This window comes from Octopus bimaculoides, chromosome 4 (assembly GCF_001194135.2).
Source record: "Octopus bimaculoides isolate UCB-OBI-ISO-001 chromosome 4, ASM119413v2, whole genome shotgun sequence".
Lineage (NCBI taxonomy): Eukaryota > Metazoa > Mollusca > Cephalopoda > Octopoda > Octopodidae > Octopus > Octopus bimaculoides.
This window is the reverse complement of record NC_068984.1, coordinates 103,729,234-103,743,821: the sequence shown is the minus strand read 5'-3', so window position 1 is coordinate 103,743,821 and position 14,588 is coordinate 103,729,234. Positions and strand designations below refer to the sequence as shown.

The following is a 14,588-nucleotide window of genomic DNA, read 5'->3' as shown; positions in this document are numbered from 1 at the left end:
ATATATATATATATATATATATATATATATACACCAATGGCCACCTTTCACCTACCAATTCTATTTGCAAGGCTCTGGTTGTCCTGGGACTACAATAGAAGACAAGAATAAGATACTGCACAGTGGAACTGAACCAGATACCACACCATCAAGCCAGCACATAGCTACACACACACACACCATACACCTTTATTCTTTTACTGGTTTCACTCATTAGATTAGTCATGTTGGGGCTCCAACTTTTGAAGGGTTCACTCAGTTTTTATTTTAATTCTCTTTTGCATCCACTTTGTGTGTGTATATGGATAATATTGATATCCATCTACATAAGCTTTTCTTATATGTGTGTAAGTTTTTCTCGAGTAATATGAACTATCTACTCACTACACACTTATTTTTTGTGTTGCTGTCTATACATTTTAACAGTTTTTCAGGTGTCATAGTTTGACACTGGAGTGTTGACAGACACACAGACAAAACTATGTCACAAAACAGGGCAATCAAGTAGCATAAATAAAAACATGAAATTTTATATTGGTTAGTCTGGGGAAAACTAATCTACTGATGTAGGCACAGGCATGATGGCTATGTTGGTATGTTTAGGGGTGGTAGTGTGAGTAGAAGTTTACTTTCCAACTACATGGTTCTGTGTCCAGTCCTACTATGATACTCTGGGCAAATATGTTCTACTATAGCCTGGGCCTGACCAAAGCCTTGTGAGTGGATTTGGTAGGCAGAAACTGAAAGAAGCTCCTAGTGTGTGTGTGTGTGTGTGTGTGTGTGTGTGTGTGTGTGTGTGTGTGTGTGTGTGTGTGTGTGTGTGTGTGTGTGTGTGTGTGTGTGTGTGTGTGTGTGAATCTTTATATATTTTCCTCGTTCCATTCTCTCAGTTTGTGTTTTTATTTGCATCATAGCAACTTTAGTTGCTAAGCATGAGCTATACAAAATTTTTTTCAACTTATCAAACTTCAATATGGAAAAAGCCTACAACATCTGATGCCAAATTATTGTTGTTCCTGAATGTTGTTCTTTATACTTACTGAAGACTGCTTGAATCTTAGAAACTTCCTACTTAGCTCCTTAGATCTACAATTACATCACGATCATAATCTTTAAAATGCCTGTTGTCCATGATTGCAAGGATTGGATGGTTTGACCAGGGCTGGCAAGCTGAGGAGATGCACCAGACTCTAGTCTGATTTGGCATGGTTTTTATGGCTGGATACCCTTCCAAATGTTAACCACTCTGAGAGTGTAGTGGGTGCTTTTATGTGCCACCAACATGGGTGCCAGTTGCATGACACTAGTATCCGCCATGACTACAATTTCACTTGGCTTGATGGGTCTTCTTATCAAGCATGGCATATTGCCAAAGGTCTCGGTCATTTGTCATTGCCTCCATGAGGCCCAACGCTTGAAAAGTGCTATATATCTTTTATATATGTGTGTGCGTGCCGCACCACTGCTTGGGAACTAGTGTTGGTTTGTTCATTTCCTATCAGTGTTTGGCAAAAAAGACTGATAGGATAAGTACAAGGCTTAAAAAGCAAAAAGAAACAAAACAAAAAAAAAGGACCAGGGTTGATTTCTTTGATTAAAACCCTTGAAGGTAGTGCTCTGGTATGGCCACAATCCAATAACTGAAACAATTAAAAAGATAGTACAGATATATTTACCTTCTGCAATGATATATAAGCTAAACGGTTTCTATTGTCAGCTTCAATTTTAAAATAATTCTGCATTCCATTAGACTCTATATAATACTGTAGATCAGCATTTACACCGTCATCTTGGTCTGTAGCTTGAATTGTTATAAGACGAACATTTATAGGTTGATTTTCACTTATTTTAGTATTTAGACCATTACAAATGAACACTGGAGCATTATCATTCTTATCTGTAATGTCTATTATAAACTTTTGCTCACTGGAGAGAGATGGTGTGCCCTCATCTTTAGCTTTAACTTTAATTTGAAATTGGTGTTGCTTTTCACGATCCAGTACAGGATTATTCACTCTTATTATTCCATTCTGGTCGATTTTAAAATATGGAATTTGATTTAAAAGTGGCTGTTGTATAATAGAATACTGTATTTTACTATTAAGTCCAGAATCATAATCTTTGACTACAGCCTTCATTATTTCTGTATCTGAAAGGTAAAAGAAAAAAAATAAAGTATTAACTTTTGAAAATCTTATGACAAAAAAAAAAGGCCACAGCTGCTGTCACCAACAACATTTTATGTCCATTTTCAATACTGGAATGGGTTGCCATGGTTCAAGACCATTCGTATTGGGAGTTGCTGTTTTCTGAGATGAGAAGCAATGTCTCACACATACATTAATCTGGTTTCTATGATTGGATGCCTTTCTGAACACCAGTCACTTTACAGAGTGTACTGAGTGCTTTCTACATCATGGCATTAGCATTAATGAGGCTTGTACCTGCAACTTACAACTCTACATTGTTTCAGTCTTTATAAGGCAATGTTACGAATGGGATGAGTGGAAGAGAGGAAGATTGCAAATGTAGGATGATAAGGATGAGAAAGGAAGAAAGAGGAAGCACTATGATGAGCAATGCAAAAGACAGTAATAGTAGGGTGCAATCAGATGGTAATGAAAGAGAGTGAGCAACAAGTGTAAAATGGTCAGTTGTAAGTGTTTGATAGATGCTAATAATGAATGACTAGAGGAAAGGGAAGTGTTGCATAGTAATATAGTAGAGCAATGTCAGATGTAAAAAGAAGAGCAGGAGTGATGAATAGTCGAGAGGGCAATTGTAAAAGATTTGGAGAGAGAGTGAAATCTGGGGTGGGGATGACATGTTTCTTTAATTAGAAAATAGTTACATATTTGCTTGTTGTGGGGGGGAAGGAGAGAGGAGAAAAACCTGAGGTCGGTTGTACCAGATATCAACAAACCAGATGTAATCCCTTATTTAGGCACCATGCTGATAAAAAATGCACTAAGTACTGGTGAGGGAGAGAGAGTAAGTGGTGGTTGGTGGTGAGAAGGGATGTGAGTAGATGATGGATGTTAATGAAAGTAGTGTAAGAAGTTAATGTTACCTGAGAAGAGATTACTGGAAGGCAGAGAAATGGTCTGAAGGAGCTAAGCAATGCAATGAGAGAAAGTAAGGGCCAGAGAGATACAAATGGTGGTACAGGTAGGGATTCTCTCATTCCATGGGTAGTAAAGTATAGTGTGTAGGAGAGGGGCAAACGACAATATATCAAGATTGAGAAGTAGGGCAGTATATGGTGACTAAGTATAATAGGAAAAAGAGCACACAAAAAGGGCAAAAAGCCCACATGTAGATACAATATATTACATAGAAAATGTATAGAATATAATCTGATTGAAAGGTAAATACCAGTTATTTGTAATTAAAAATTACAGTGTTAATGAAGCAAATAACATCTTGGTAGTAACTTATTTTCTGCTGATGCATATAATTGTATTTTGGATTATAATTCTTTTAGTGCCATTACATATAAAAGTATCATGCTTTTAAGAGAAATGATCCAACTTCTATGATTATTTCTAATTATAAAATATCATTTAAACTTCATATTCTAGAAGATGGCAGTAAACTGGTAAAATATATCTCACTTCAAATATTTGTTTACAATATTCAAAGACTAAGAATGAATTATCGATAACATATTAGAGGATGATTGTTACAAAATATGCTCATTTTAAGATGGAACTTTAAAAGTCAATATATTATAAATTATGAGTTTAAGCCAGTTTAGTGAAATAAAACCTGATCAAGTAGACTTATGATCAAAGGTGTTGTAGTGATAATCATCACCTTTTTTTCAAATACTATGATATAGTCCAATGGCTTTGCTTTGCTGCATTTCTTCTGGCTCTTTATGTTCTGACTTTGCCTTTCATACTTCTGAGGTTGATAATATAAATACCAGTTGAGCAGGGGAAGGGGCAATGTAATTGACTGTCTCACCTCTTCAAAATTTCAAGCCTTGTCCTATAGTAAAAAGAATTATTATGGCTGGTTTAAGAAGAAATGTAGCAGAACTGTTTAACACGTTCATTTTATTGTAATATTAGACATCTGGTTAATTTGGCTGCTTTAACCTTAAATACTGAAAAATTGGCTCACCAGAGCTTTTCTTAGTATCAGGTTATACGACCTAGTCTTTTGGTCAAATTAGTTGCAAATATTGGTCGGTTTTAACTGTCCAACTGTATGTTTGCAACAGAAGTTTTTACCAACATGGGAAAATTCACTTTTGCCGGTGGAGCCTACCCATGGCAATAAAAACATGAGTTTCTCCCACTCTAGGTTTTTGGACCAGCTGCCATTGACCAGACAACAACCTGTTTCACAGCTGTCTTCAATCAGTCATTGCCCATCTTCATTGCTGCAGCAACAGACCACAGCCACATTATCAGGCCCAGCAGAACTGAAGTCATTTGAATGTTTGTTCCAGACTGTAATATTAACATCATTCCCTTTGGCAATCTGCTATTACTCCACACCATGTCGTTATAAATGGTGACCTATGAACTCTTCCCATTATAGAAACATTACAAAATGTAACAAAGAAATGTGAGGGCACTGAAAATGTCTGATAACATCCTACACATGAAATTCTATTACAAGGAATTATATTCACACAACCACACCTCTGATGCATAATCATTACATAAACTAACTTACCCGCAGGAGAGTTTTCTGGGACAGACCCAATTGTATTAGTCGCAAATATAGGAGCATTATCATTTATATCTTTTAAATGAATATCAACAATGGTAAAACCTTTCCGTTCATTTTTAGTTCCAGGTTCATCAATAGCAAAAACACTTAATGAATAAATTTCACTTCCACCTGTACCAAAATCGTGGTCTAAGTCTTTTAGCAGATAAAGAGCACCAGATTTATTTCCAATTTCAAATGCACTTTTTTCCTGTGCTCCACCAGCAAGGTGATAAGTAATGCTGTTATTTCGATCTTTGTCAGGGTCAATTGCTGTTAACTAAAACAGAAAAGAAAGAAAACCTTGAGTGATAAGATAAAAAGACAACTAAAAATATAAAAGATATTTAGTATTGATTTCTAAATATTATAATTCATGCTATTTTGGTTCAAGTATTTTTTATTAAGTTACTTTAATTTTATTTTAATTTGCCATTTAAGTGAGGTAAACTATAACATGTAATCTTTGGTTAGTTAGTGAGAGTATTTACTTACAGCAAAATAATACAATAACCAACACTTGTACAAAAATAACATTTCAAAGAATATCTACCTGTTTTGATAATAACACAAGTGGCACTGTGCAGGTGCTAAGCTCCAAATCAACACCAGCAAGCTTGAAACTTAGCATGGTAAGTCTGTGTATTAAGGAATTTAATTACTCTAACCATATCAACATTAAATATATTTTTTTCTCAGTTTATTTCTAAAAGAGTTTATTGCCACTATTTGTCAGCATTAGTAACATGCAATTGTTTTTCTATATTAGATACTTCAGCCTTGATAAACTGCTCTCTTTTTATAATTGTTATCCAAACATAATGGCTATGATCTAGACTCCACTTAAGAATATCTGAAGAAGGAATTGTATTCCGAAATATCATCGGACTATAGAAAATTAAATTACAACAGGTATTTTTTTGTATTATAGTGCATTGTTGTACCATTCAAAACTTCTTATTCTTTACAAACATTTCTAAGTTTTGTTGTTACAAAGTTCTCCCACTAAACCTTCAATGTCATGAGTTTGAGGCATAAGGAAATACATATAGAACAAAGGCTAAAAATAAAACTAATATTTATTTTCCTAATCAGTGTTTAGTTAAGTTTCCGTATACTGATGGTAGATGCATTATTTTTGCCTACAGCAAACAACTTTTTAAAAAGCTTTATTCAGAAAACAATGCACAGAGTATTTGCAGTCCAAACAGTGTTACTAACAAAATAAATGAATGATAAGCTAAAGCCAATATATGCTTATATGGAGTGTTGCATAGATGAAAAAACAAAAAAGCATGACATCTAAACAATTTTTTAAAAATCCTAAAAGAAGTATTCTGTAAAGAAAAATAATGTTTATGAGAGAATATGAAGTTAGATTTGAGCTTACTGTCAATAAATACATCTTGTTTGTTGGTGTAGTGGTTTTATTTTCTTCAACGATATCATTCACTACATATAATTTTTTTTCAAACTCTGGGTTGTTATCATTAACATCTTCGATAATTACTTGAATGGTAGTGTTGGCTTCAAATATGCCATCAGAAACATAATATGTCAAGTTTAAAACCTAAAAAAGTCAACAGAACATTCAAATAGGAAGCATTCATTAGAAAATCTTGAAAATCTGATCAAATTATATTTCATGAAAATAATCACTAGAAGGAACATTGGTGGCTTTTCACAATATTAGTTCAATTTCCACCCAACACATTCCACTTCCACACAATCAAATGGCACTGTTAATGCCCAAGGACTTTTTTCAAGTCATCTGTGTTCTGCCTTTTGTACATCCATTGTATCATACTGGATTCATTCTCTTCAATGTTCAAAAATCTTTCACATTGTGTTTTGTTCACTGCTGTGCAGAACTAAGTCTATTGCCCATGCTTCATTCTATTGCTTACCCACAATTTAACCACGATCAGGCAGAACAAAGTTGCTCATAGATGGAGGGTGGAGAGAGAGAGAGGAGGGCAATGGAAAATTTCATATGGGGACTGGGAACAAACAGGGCAATAGGGAGTGATTTATGCATCTGTACAGCTTTTTTTAAAGTTTTTTCTCCAATTAAATTTTTAAAAAAAAAGGTTATTTTATGAAAAACTTCCATGTAAACCACAATCACATCAACAATAATAATAGACTTCAAAATGTGAAGTAAATAACCAAAACTGAATATATAGCACCTGTTCATGAAAAATTATAATGAACTTACGTATAATTTATAATAGTTTCTTTGTAAGGATAGCAGCTATATAAATTTACAAAAACAACATAAGCCACTTTTCAAACAATTATTGTTATCAACTTCTCAGTCTTATTGCCGAAAAGCTTATAAAAATGATAGTAGAAAGCTTATTTTAAAATCAGAGAATACATACCTATATTTTTTTTGCAGAGAAATTCAATAATGTTAGTAACTCAGTTTTAATAACATTAAAACATTAATAATATAGGAATATAGACACAAGCATGGCTGTGTGGTAAGAAATTTGCTTTCCAGTCACCTAGTTCCAGGTTGTCATACTGCATGGCACCATGGTTAAGCGTCTTCTACTATAGGCCTGGGCTAACCAAAGCCTTGTGAGTGAATTTGATAGACAGAAACTGAAAGAAGCCTGTTGTATGTGTGTGTGTGTGTGTACGTACATATATGTATGTATATGTTTGTGTATGCACCCCACCACCAACCACTTGATAACCAGAGTTGGTTTGTATAAGTCCCCATAACTTAGCAGTTTGGAAAAGAGACTAATAAAAAAAAGTACCAGGCTTAAAAAGAAAAAGAAGTACTGGAGTCGATTTGTTTGATTAAAATTTGAAGCAGTGTCCCAGCATGGTCGCAGTCCAATGACTGAAACAAGTAAAAAATAAACATAAAATGGATTAATTAACTTACATGAGGTTGTGTTTCATAATCTAATAATTTGTTGTTGAGTACTCTGATAATTCCATCATAGTTATCAGCAATGAATATATTGCTACGAAGAGAATATTCCAGTCTGCCAGCTGCAAAATATGATAAAACAAAATATGATGGTGTATGTTTAACTTTTGGTCAGAAGTTTTATTGATAATTTTTTCCCCCCAACCTTTTTGGCAGTTTCAAAATGTAAATTGGTAAGTGAAATATTTTGATAAAATAAAAAGCAAGAGTGATTAATAATAATGAAAAATATAGTTTCTTGTTAATGTAAAAATAAATGGTGGGAAGATGAGTCACTGCTACCTCTAGCAGGTGAATGTCCATCATTGATGAGACCAATGAAATTTCTGCAGATGTCTAAAAAAGAACAGTTTGTATAAACAAATATAAAACAACAAGATGTGTAGAATTTCATATCAAGAGAACTTGGTCTTTTTATGGATTAGAGGAAGACTAACAGGAAGCATGACTTTTTTTCCCCCCAGGATCTCAAAAATTGGTGAAGGCAAAGGAAAGTTATTGCAATAAAAAGCAACACAACAAGATACTGAGTTGTTTTAAGACCATAGACTTCTTTGTCCAAAGAATTACATCAAAGTGGACCATTCAAAAGGAACCACAAGGAATTTTCAGAAAATTGTTGTGAATTTGTGTTCTACACATGGAAATTCACATAATTATAAAAAAAAAAGTTTGTGATTTAAGGGCAATTAAGCTGTTGTTTTTAGCATATCTCATGACCACCTGCTACTTTCCTAATTTCTTTGTGAGTGATGTGTATTGACATTTTTCAATAATATTCTACACATAAATACATTTAATGGAATGATGATGCACCCAAAGGTGGGATTGCTAGAATTTAAACAAAAAATTCAGACTATCTGTATTTTAAACTCTGATTTAAAAGAAAAAAATTTTGAAAAATTGTATGAATTCTCATGTATTTGCAAAAATTTTCTGAAAATTCCAAAAAATGAAAAAGTTATGAAGGGTTATATATGGAGTACTTAAAGCAGAATTCTACCTAGACATGTATATTAAGTTGGAAAATTGTAAAAACAATAGTCATTATCATAGTTGTGCCCTGTTTTTGAATGCTGGGATTAGTTAGAAGTGACCCTTCTAACTGTAGAATATTCTGCCATGTTATCTTTGAAACCCAAAATTTTAACATTTAAGGATAAGGTTGATTCAAGCACTTTAGTAAGAGAATAATACTTACAACTGGGATCATCAGCATCTTTAGCAGTGAGTGTAAACACTGGATTACCATTCTGTACATTTTCTGGTACACGGAATATGTAGAAATCTTTTTCAAAATGTGGTTTTACATCATTAACATCTGTGATTTGAATTTTCACATTACGAGTTTCTGATGGGGGGGGGAAAAAAAAAAAAAAAAATTGTTAATTTAAGCATTAAACTTTACAGCACTTTGGCAGCAAATTTAATTACTGAGTCAATATAATGCAATATTTGTCATCAAAGTTATGGCAAAATGACACCAGTGAGTTAGCTTTTGCACCAATGATGACAATTCAAATAATTTTACATTTCAAGGGAAAATACTCTTTTGTCATGAGAATTACTAGCTGTACATTTCTTGCCAGAGTGAGTGATAAAGAAAAAACTGAATTAGTCAATATAATTTCAAAAGTTAATTTTAATGAATAAACAAAATTCATCTATACATGACAACTGGTCATATATATATTTCAATTTGCCAACTAGACTATAGAGTATGAAACTTGACTGCCAGTCTGTTGTCTATGTGATGATAGACTCTCACATGTAAGGCTGTGGAAAATGACCATTACTCTGTGGTTGCCTGTGTGCAGGGTCAAAGCTGAAGACATCCAATACCATCCTGTACTTGTTCTAGTCTTTTCCATTCCACTTTACATGAAACCAAAGTCCATGAACCAACAGTTGCCGAATGTCTTATTACTTGTACTCTTCTTGCTGAACAAAGCTGAATGATAAAAACCTTTGACACTTGCAAGAAACTATTCATTAAATGTAACTGAGGTGAAAGAAACATCCAAAGATGAAACAAACTATTTTCGAGCAACACATGGACTGTAAGTTTTTAACCAACAAAATTGTGACAGCAGTGCACTCTATATCAGAGTGGATCTTCAAAGGAAAATGTATCCGTTTAGTGTCTTGCTGTTTGACACTATTACCATGGATTCAAACAAAGACTTGTTTCTGACAGGCACAATTGACAAAAATTTTCTAGGACTGTAATCCTCCTGAGAGATTCTTCTTTTACAGGTTGACAAAACTTTCTTTTATCAATTTAGATGACATAAAAATTACTGACAATATGTCATAGTAAAACCTAATCATCCTCAGATTGCAAAAGTCAGTAGAGATTCAAGTAAAATACAGTAGAGCATCAAGTAAAATACCTTGTGGTATTAACTACTATCTGGGTACTAGTCAATCCTACCCTGTTGTAAAGCATTCTAGCTAGATTTCTGTTTTCACGATACTGCCTCTCCCTCCCACTAGTCTTGGAGACCCTGTAAAGGGCCATGAGTACACAATTAAAAGAATAGAAAAAAAAATGAATCAAAGCCAGAAAATACTCTCTCCATTATGGGTGAATTAGATTCACAACAATTCTTCAAATACCAGTCAACCTCCCACAAAACTTATAATCTGTTGACCATAATCTCTTCTGTTCTTGGACTATGTCACCTCCAACTAAAACCTACACAATGAACTGTCTTCCCCCACAAACTCTTTCTCTTTTACTAACTTCCATCTAATTCTCTCACCCAGAAAACAGAGATTTCAATTACCACCTTTATTGAAGAAAAAAAGTTACCTTTATTTTGGTTAGATTTATCAGCACTATCAACAGCAATGACCTGAATAAAATAATATTCTTGTTCTTCACGATCAAAAACTCTCCGAGATCTAATAACTCCATCATTATCAATAGAGAAAAATGTGTCATTTTTAAGAGAAAGACTGATCTGTAAAATAAAAGCAAAAAAAGAAAATCAAGAATAAACAACAACAGCAAATAAGTATATAAACTTGCTTTGAAATAAAGATTTAACCCTTTAATTTTCAGATTATTGTCAAATATAATGCTTATTTATTTATATTGATCTCAATAAATCCTGCATTATCTCATAGCTTTGAGATTTTGACAATGTGATTGCTTATTTTTGGAATGACATTGTAGGCTAGGTGTGAAAGTCTGGATCTCACTGGGTTGAAAATTGGGCAGGTAGACTATTTTGGTTGGATATAACCAGTTTAAATGCTAAACTGTCATGACTGATTCCCATCAGCTACCCATTTTGTTGTTAACAAATTAACTTCCCATCCATAAGGTTTCAGATTTAGTACCACTATGCAGCACCCAGGACAAGTGTCTTTTACTATAGCTCCAGGCTAACTGAAGCCTCAGAGTAGATTTTGTAGTCAAAATAAAACAAGCCCATCGTGTGTGTATACACACACTCACATACATATATATACGTGTGTGTTTGTGTTTTCTTATCTTGACAGTGTGTGATAGTTGTAAAATAAGTGTTACTGTTATACAAGCAATGCCATTTTGTTTCCAATCTTTCCTGAAAACATGTCATCATGGGATAATGTGATCTTGTTTGAGAACAAGAGAGGGTCGATGACAGACAGGTGTTTGGCCGTAGAAAATCTCTTTCAAGATATTCTGTTTGAGACAAAAGCGGATGTTAAAATGATGATTGAGGATGGTGATGTGTTTCAGCCACTTGACTACAGCCTTGTAGGAGCACTGCCTTGAAGGGTTTTACTTAAACAGATTGACCCTAGTACTTATTTTTAAGCCTGGTACTTATTCTATCAGTAAATTTTGCTGAACTACTAAGTTAAAGAAATGTAAACAAATGAACACCAGTTGTCAAGTAATGATAGACAAACACAGACACACACAGTCATTCTATACAGTTTCAGCCTACCGAATTCACTCAAGTCTTTGGCCAGCTTGGGGATATAGTGGAAGACACTCAAGGTGCTGCACAGTGAGACTGAACCCAAATCCATGTGGTTGCAAAGCAAGCTTCTTAATCACAAAACCAAGCTTGCACCTTTGTTTAAATATATAAACATAAAAATCAGTAGTAGTCTTAATTTTGAATTATAACCCCTAGAGACAATATATGAATCTGACAATAATGTCCATGTTACATGCTGACATGGTTTGATAGTTTGGCAGGATCTAATGGTTCCAAGGACTGCATTGTACTTCACTGTCTGCTTTGGCATAATTTCTATGGTTGGATGCCCTTCCTAATGCTAACCACTTTACAATGTGTACTGGTTGCAGTTTTTGTACCAGCAGCACAAATGAAGTTTCCATGCAGTTGGCAAGACTACAAATCTCAAGGGGGGGGGGATACAGCTATATGCTAGGAGATGAGGGGCATGAGAAAAGGAACCAGAACAGAACAGATTTCTTGTTTAGAATAGTTCCATGACTGCTTCCATTTTGGAGAGAGGATGGGAGTGATTGTGTAGAGGAGGAAAGAGATAAAATAGTAGTGATGAGGTGTCTAGATGGACACTTACGTTTCTGAATTCTGGTGTAGGATCTGCATCAGTAACAAATATTTGAATAACTGATGTTGATACATTCATATTCTCAGATATATATCCAATATAAACTCCCTGGGTAGCATCAAACTTTTCAAATATCGGAGGATTATCATTGGTATCCAGCACTTCTATGGTGAAACGAATTTCTTTGTGTAATGGAGTTGGTACATGTTGATTCTGAAAAGAATAAGAATTGCAAGAACTTACATGATGATGATAATAAACAATAAAGTTATCTGGTATTAATTAAAGAAGCTAATATTAAAAGAATAATAGTCAACATTGGTAGCATTTTAGAATTTGTGGAAAAAAATTTCTCCCAAGTTTAAATGCTAGGTTACAGTCAGAAACATCGTCCTTGCCTATAAATGGATATTATTGAATTTGTAAAAAACAGAATTCTATAATTTATACATAACTTTAACAAAAACTTTTGCTACCATATTTCTGTTGGCATACAGTCTTTGAATTAATTTTGAAAATAATGATGAATTTAGTGAAATAGCTATAACTAAGTTGGTGTTTGGAATATGAAAGAACATTTTGATGGAAGGTTTTAATTTAATTCACTTTAAAACAGGAAAGATATAACCATAAAACAGAGGCAGTCTTTACAAGCTGGAATCCAAAAGGATGTTTACATGCAAGGAGGATGTTTCTTTTGACTGTACAAAAGGGTATAAAATGGGAAACTATTTAAAAAATTTGAATGTGACTGAATCCATATCAATGTCTCTTTATTTCTTCAGATATGTACTATAGTTCAATCTAAGTTGAATATATTGGCATTATCATTACCAGATGCAGTTTCCTTCTTTCCTAAAAAACAATTATTACCTAAATAAAAATGAGATGTACTATTTTCTCATCTAAAGCCAGTTATAAATAACATTTTTTACTGAAATGTTTATCCATAACAAACATGTAAGAAGCTGCTGTACATGCCTGAGAAGAGATCTCTTACAAGATCCAGGCACCAATGAAGAGAAACAACTTAGGTTTCTATTCAGTTATGTAGACTTCAAAATTTCATTGTATCACAAAGGAATTCATTCAGCTGATGAACAAAACATTTAACAACTGTACCAAATGAAGTTTAATGAAGCTAATTGAAATATACTTCAAAATTACATTGTGTAAAGAAAATCTACTTTATCTGATTAGCAAAATCTTTAACAACTGTACAAAGTAAAAAAAAAGTTTAATGAAATGAAAGACAAAAAGAAAAAAAAAAACGTCTTACCATCACTTTTGCCCATATTTGGTAACTTGTTTTTGTTTCATAATCAAGTGGTTCCCTTAGTGCTATTGACATTTTGTTATCCTCACCATGGATCTTGAAATTTTCAAAAGTCTTAAGACAATCAGTTAGACAGAATGTAAGAGTTTTATCTGGTATATTAGATTCCGCTAGAAGGAAGGCAAATGGGTCATTTCGTTTCTGGTCTTCAGGGACTTTAATAACAAGGCCTGTTTTATTTAACCATGAAGGGATGTTGCTAAGTGTACTCTGGAATTTGATTTTCACAGTCACTGAACTGCTGAGGGGTATTGCACCTTTATCAAAAGCATTCACAGTCAAATCTATTGAATCACCAATATACTAGAATTGAAAGACAAAAATAATTTGAACAGATATAATATAATATATATACATAGAACATGTTTACACACATGAGGGTGGGTACTGGAAAGTTCCTGGCTTTAAGGGTATCACAAAAGGTCTAGTCAAAGGCCTTACCTTCTGAATTCTTTTACAGAGCTTAGGAAAACTGAAGAATCACTGCCACAAGTGTGTGAAACTGAGAGGGAAACACATGGAATAAAATCATAATCAACTTCTCCTGTATTTTCTTTTACCCAAAGCCAGTAACTTCTTAGCATCCCCTCGTGTGTGTGTGTGTGTGTGTGTACACACACACACAAAGCACAATGGTTTCTTAAGACTGACGGATGGCTACTACTACCTTGTAGGAGCACTCAGGTTACGATGATGAGGGACCCAGCTGATATGATCAACAGAACAGCCTGCTCATGAAATTAATGTGCAAGTGACTGAGCAATCCACAGACACGTGTACCCTTAACGTAGTTCTCAAGGAGACTCAGCGTGACAAGGCCAGCCCTTTGAAATACAGGTACTACTCATTTTTGTCAGATGAGTGTGGACTGGAGCAATGTGAAAGAAAGTGTCTTGCTCAAGGACACAATGTATCACTGGGAATTGAACTCACAAACTTACGATCGTGAGCCGAATGCCCTAACCACTAAGCCTTCACTACTACTACTACTACTACTACTACTACTACTACTACTACTACTACTACTACTAC

At 34.0% G+C, this 14,588-nt stretch overlaps 1 protein-coding gene across 1 annotated transcript in view; it reads right to left on the bottom strand.

The window, feature by feature from the left end:
* LOC106883822 (putative neural-cadherin 2) overlaps positions 1-14,588 on the bottom strand; it is a 140,937-nt gene that overhangs the window by 50,687 nt on the left and 75,662 nt on the right. Inside the window, exons 10-17 of the mRNA XM_052967328.1 lie at positions 13,500-13,859; positions 12,230-12,433; positions 10,491-10,641; positions 8,877-9,026; positions 7,628-7,737; positions 6,116-6,295; positions 4,690-5,005; positions 1,677-2,149 (exon numbers count right to left, since the gene is read on the bottom strand). Coding sequence (XP_052823288.1) covers positions 1,677-2,149; positions 4,690-5,005; positions 6,116-6,295; positions 7,628-7,737; positions 8,877-9,026; positions 10,491-10,641; positions 12,230-12,433; positions 13,500-13,859 — 1,944 coding nt within the window. The remainder of the gene's footprint in view (positions 1-1,676; positions 2,150-4,689; positions 5,006-6,115; positions 6,296-7,627; positions 7,738-8,876; positions 9,027-10,490; positions 10,642-12,229; positions 12,434-13,499; positions 13,860-14,588) is intronic.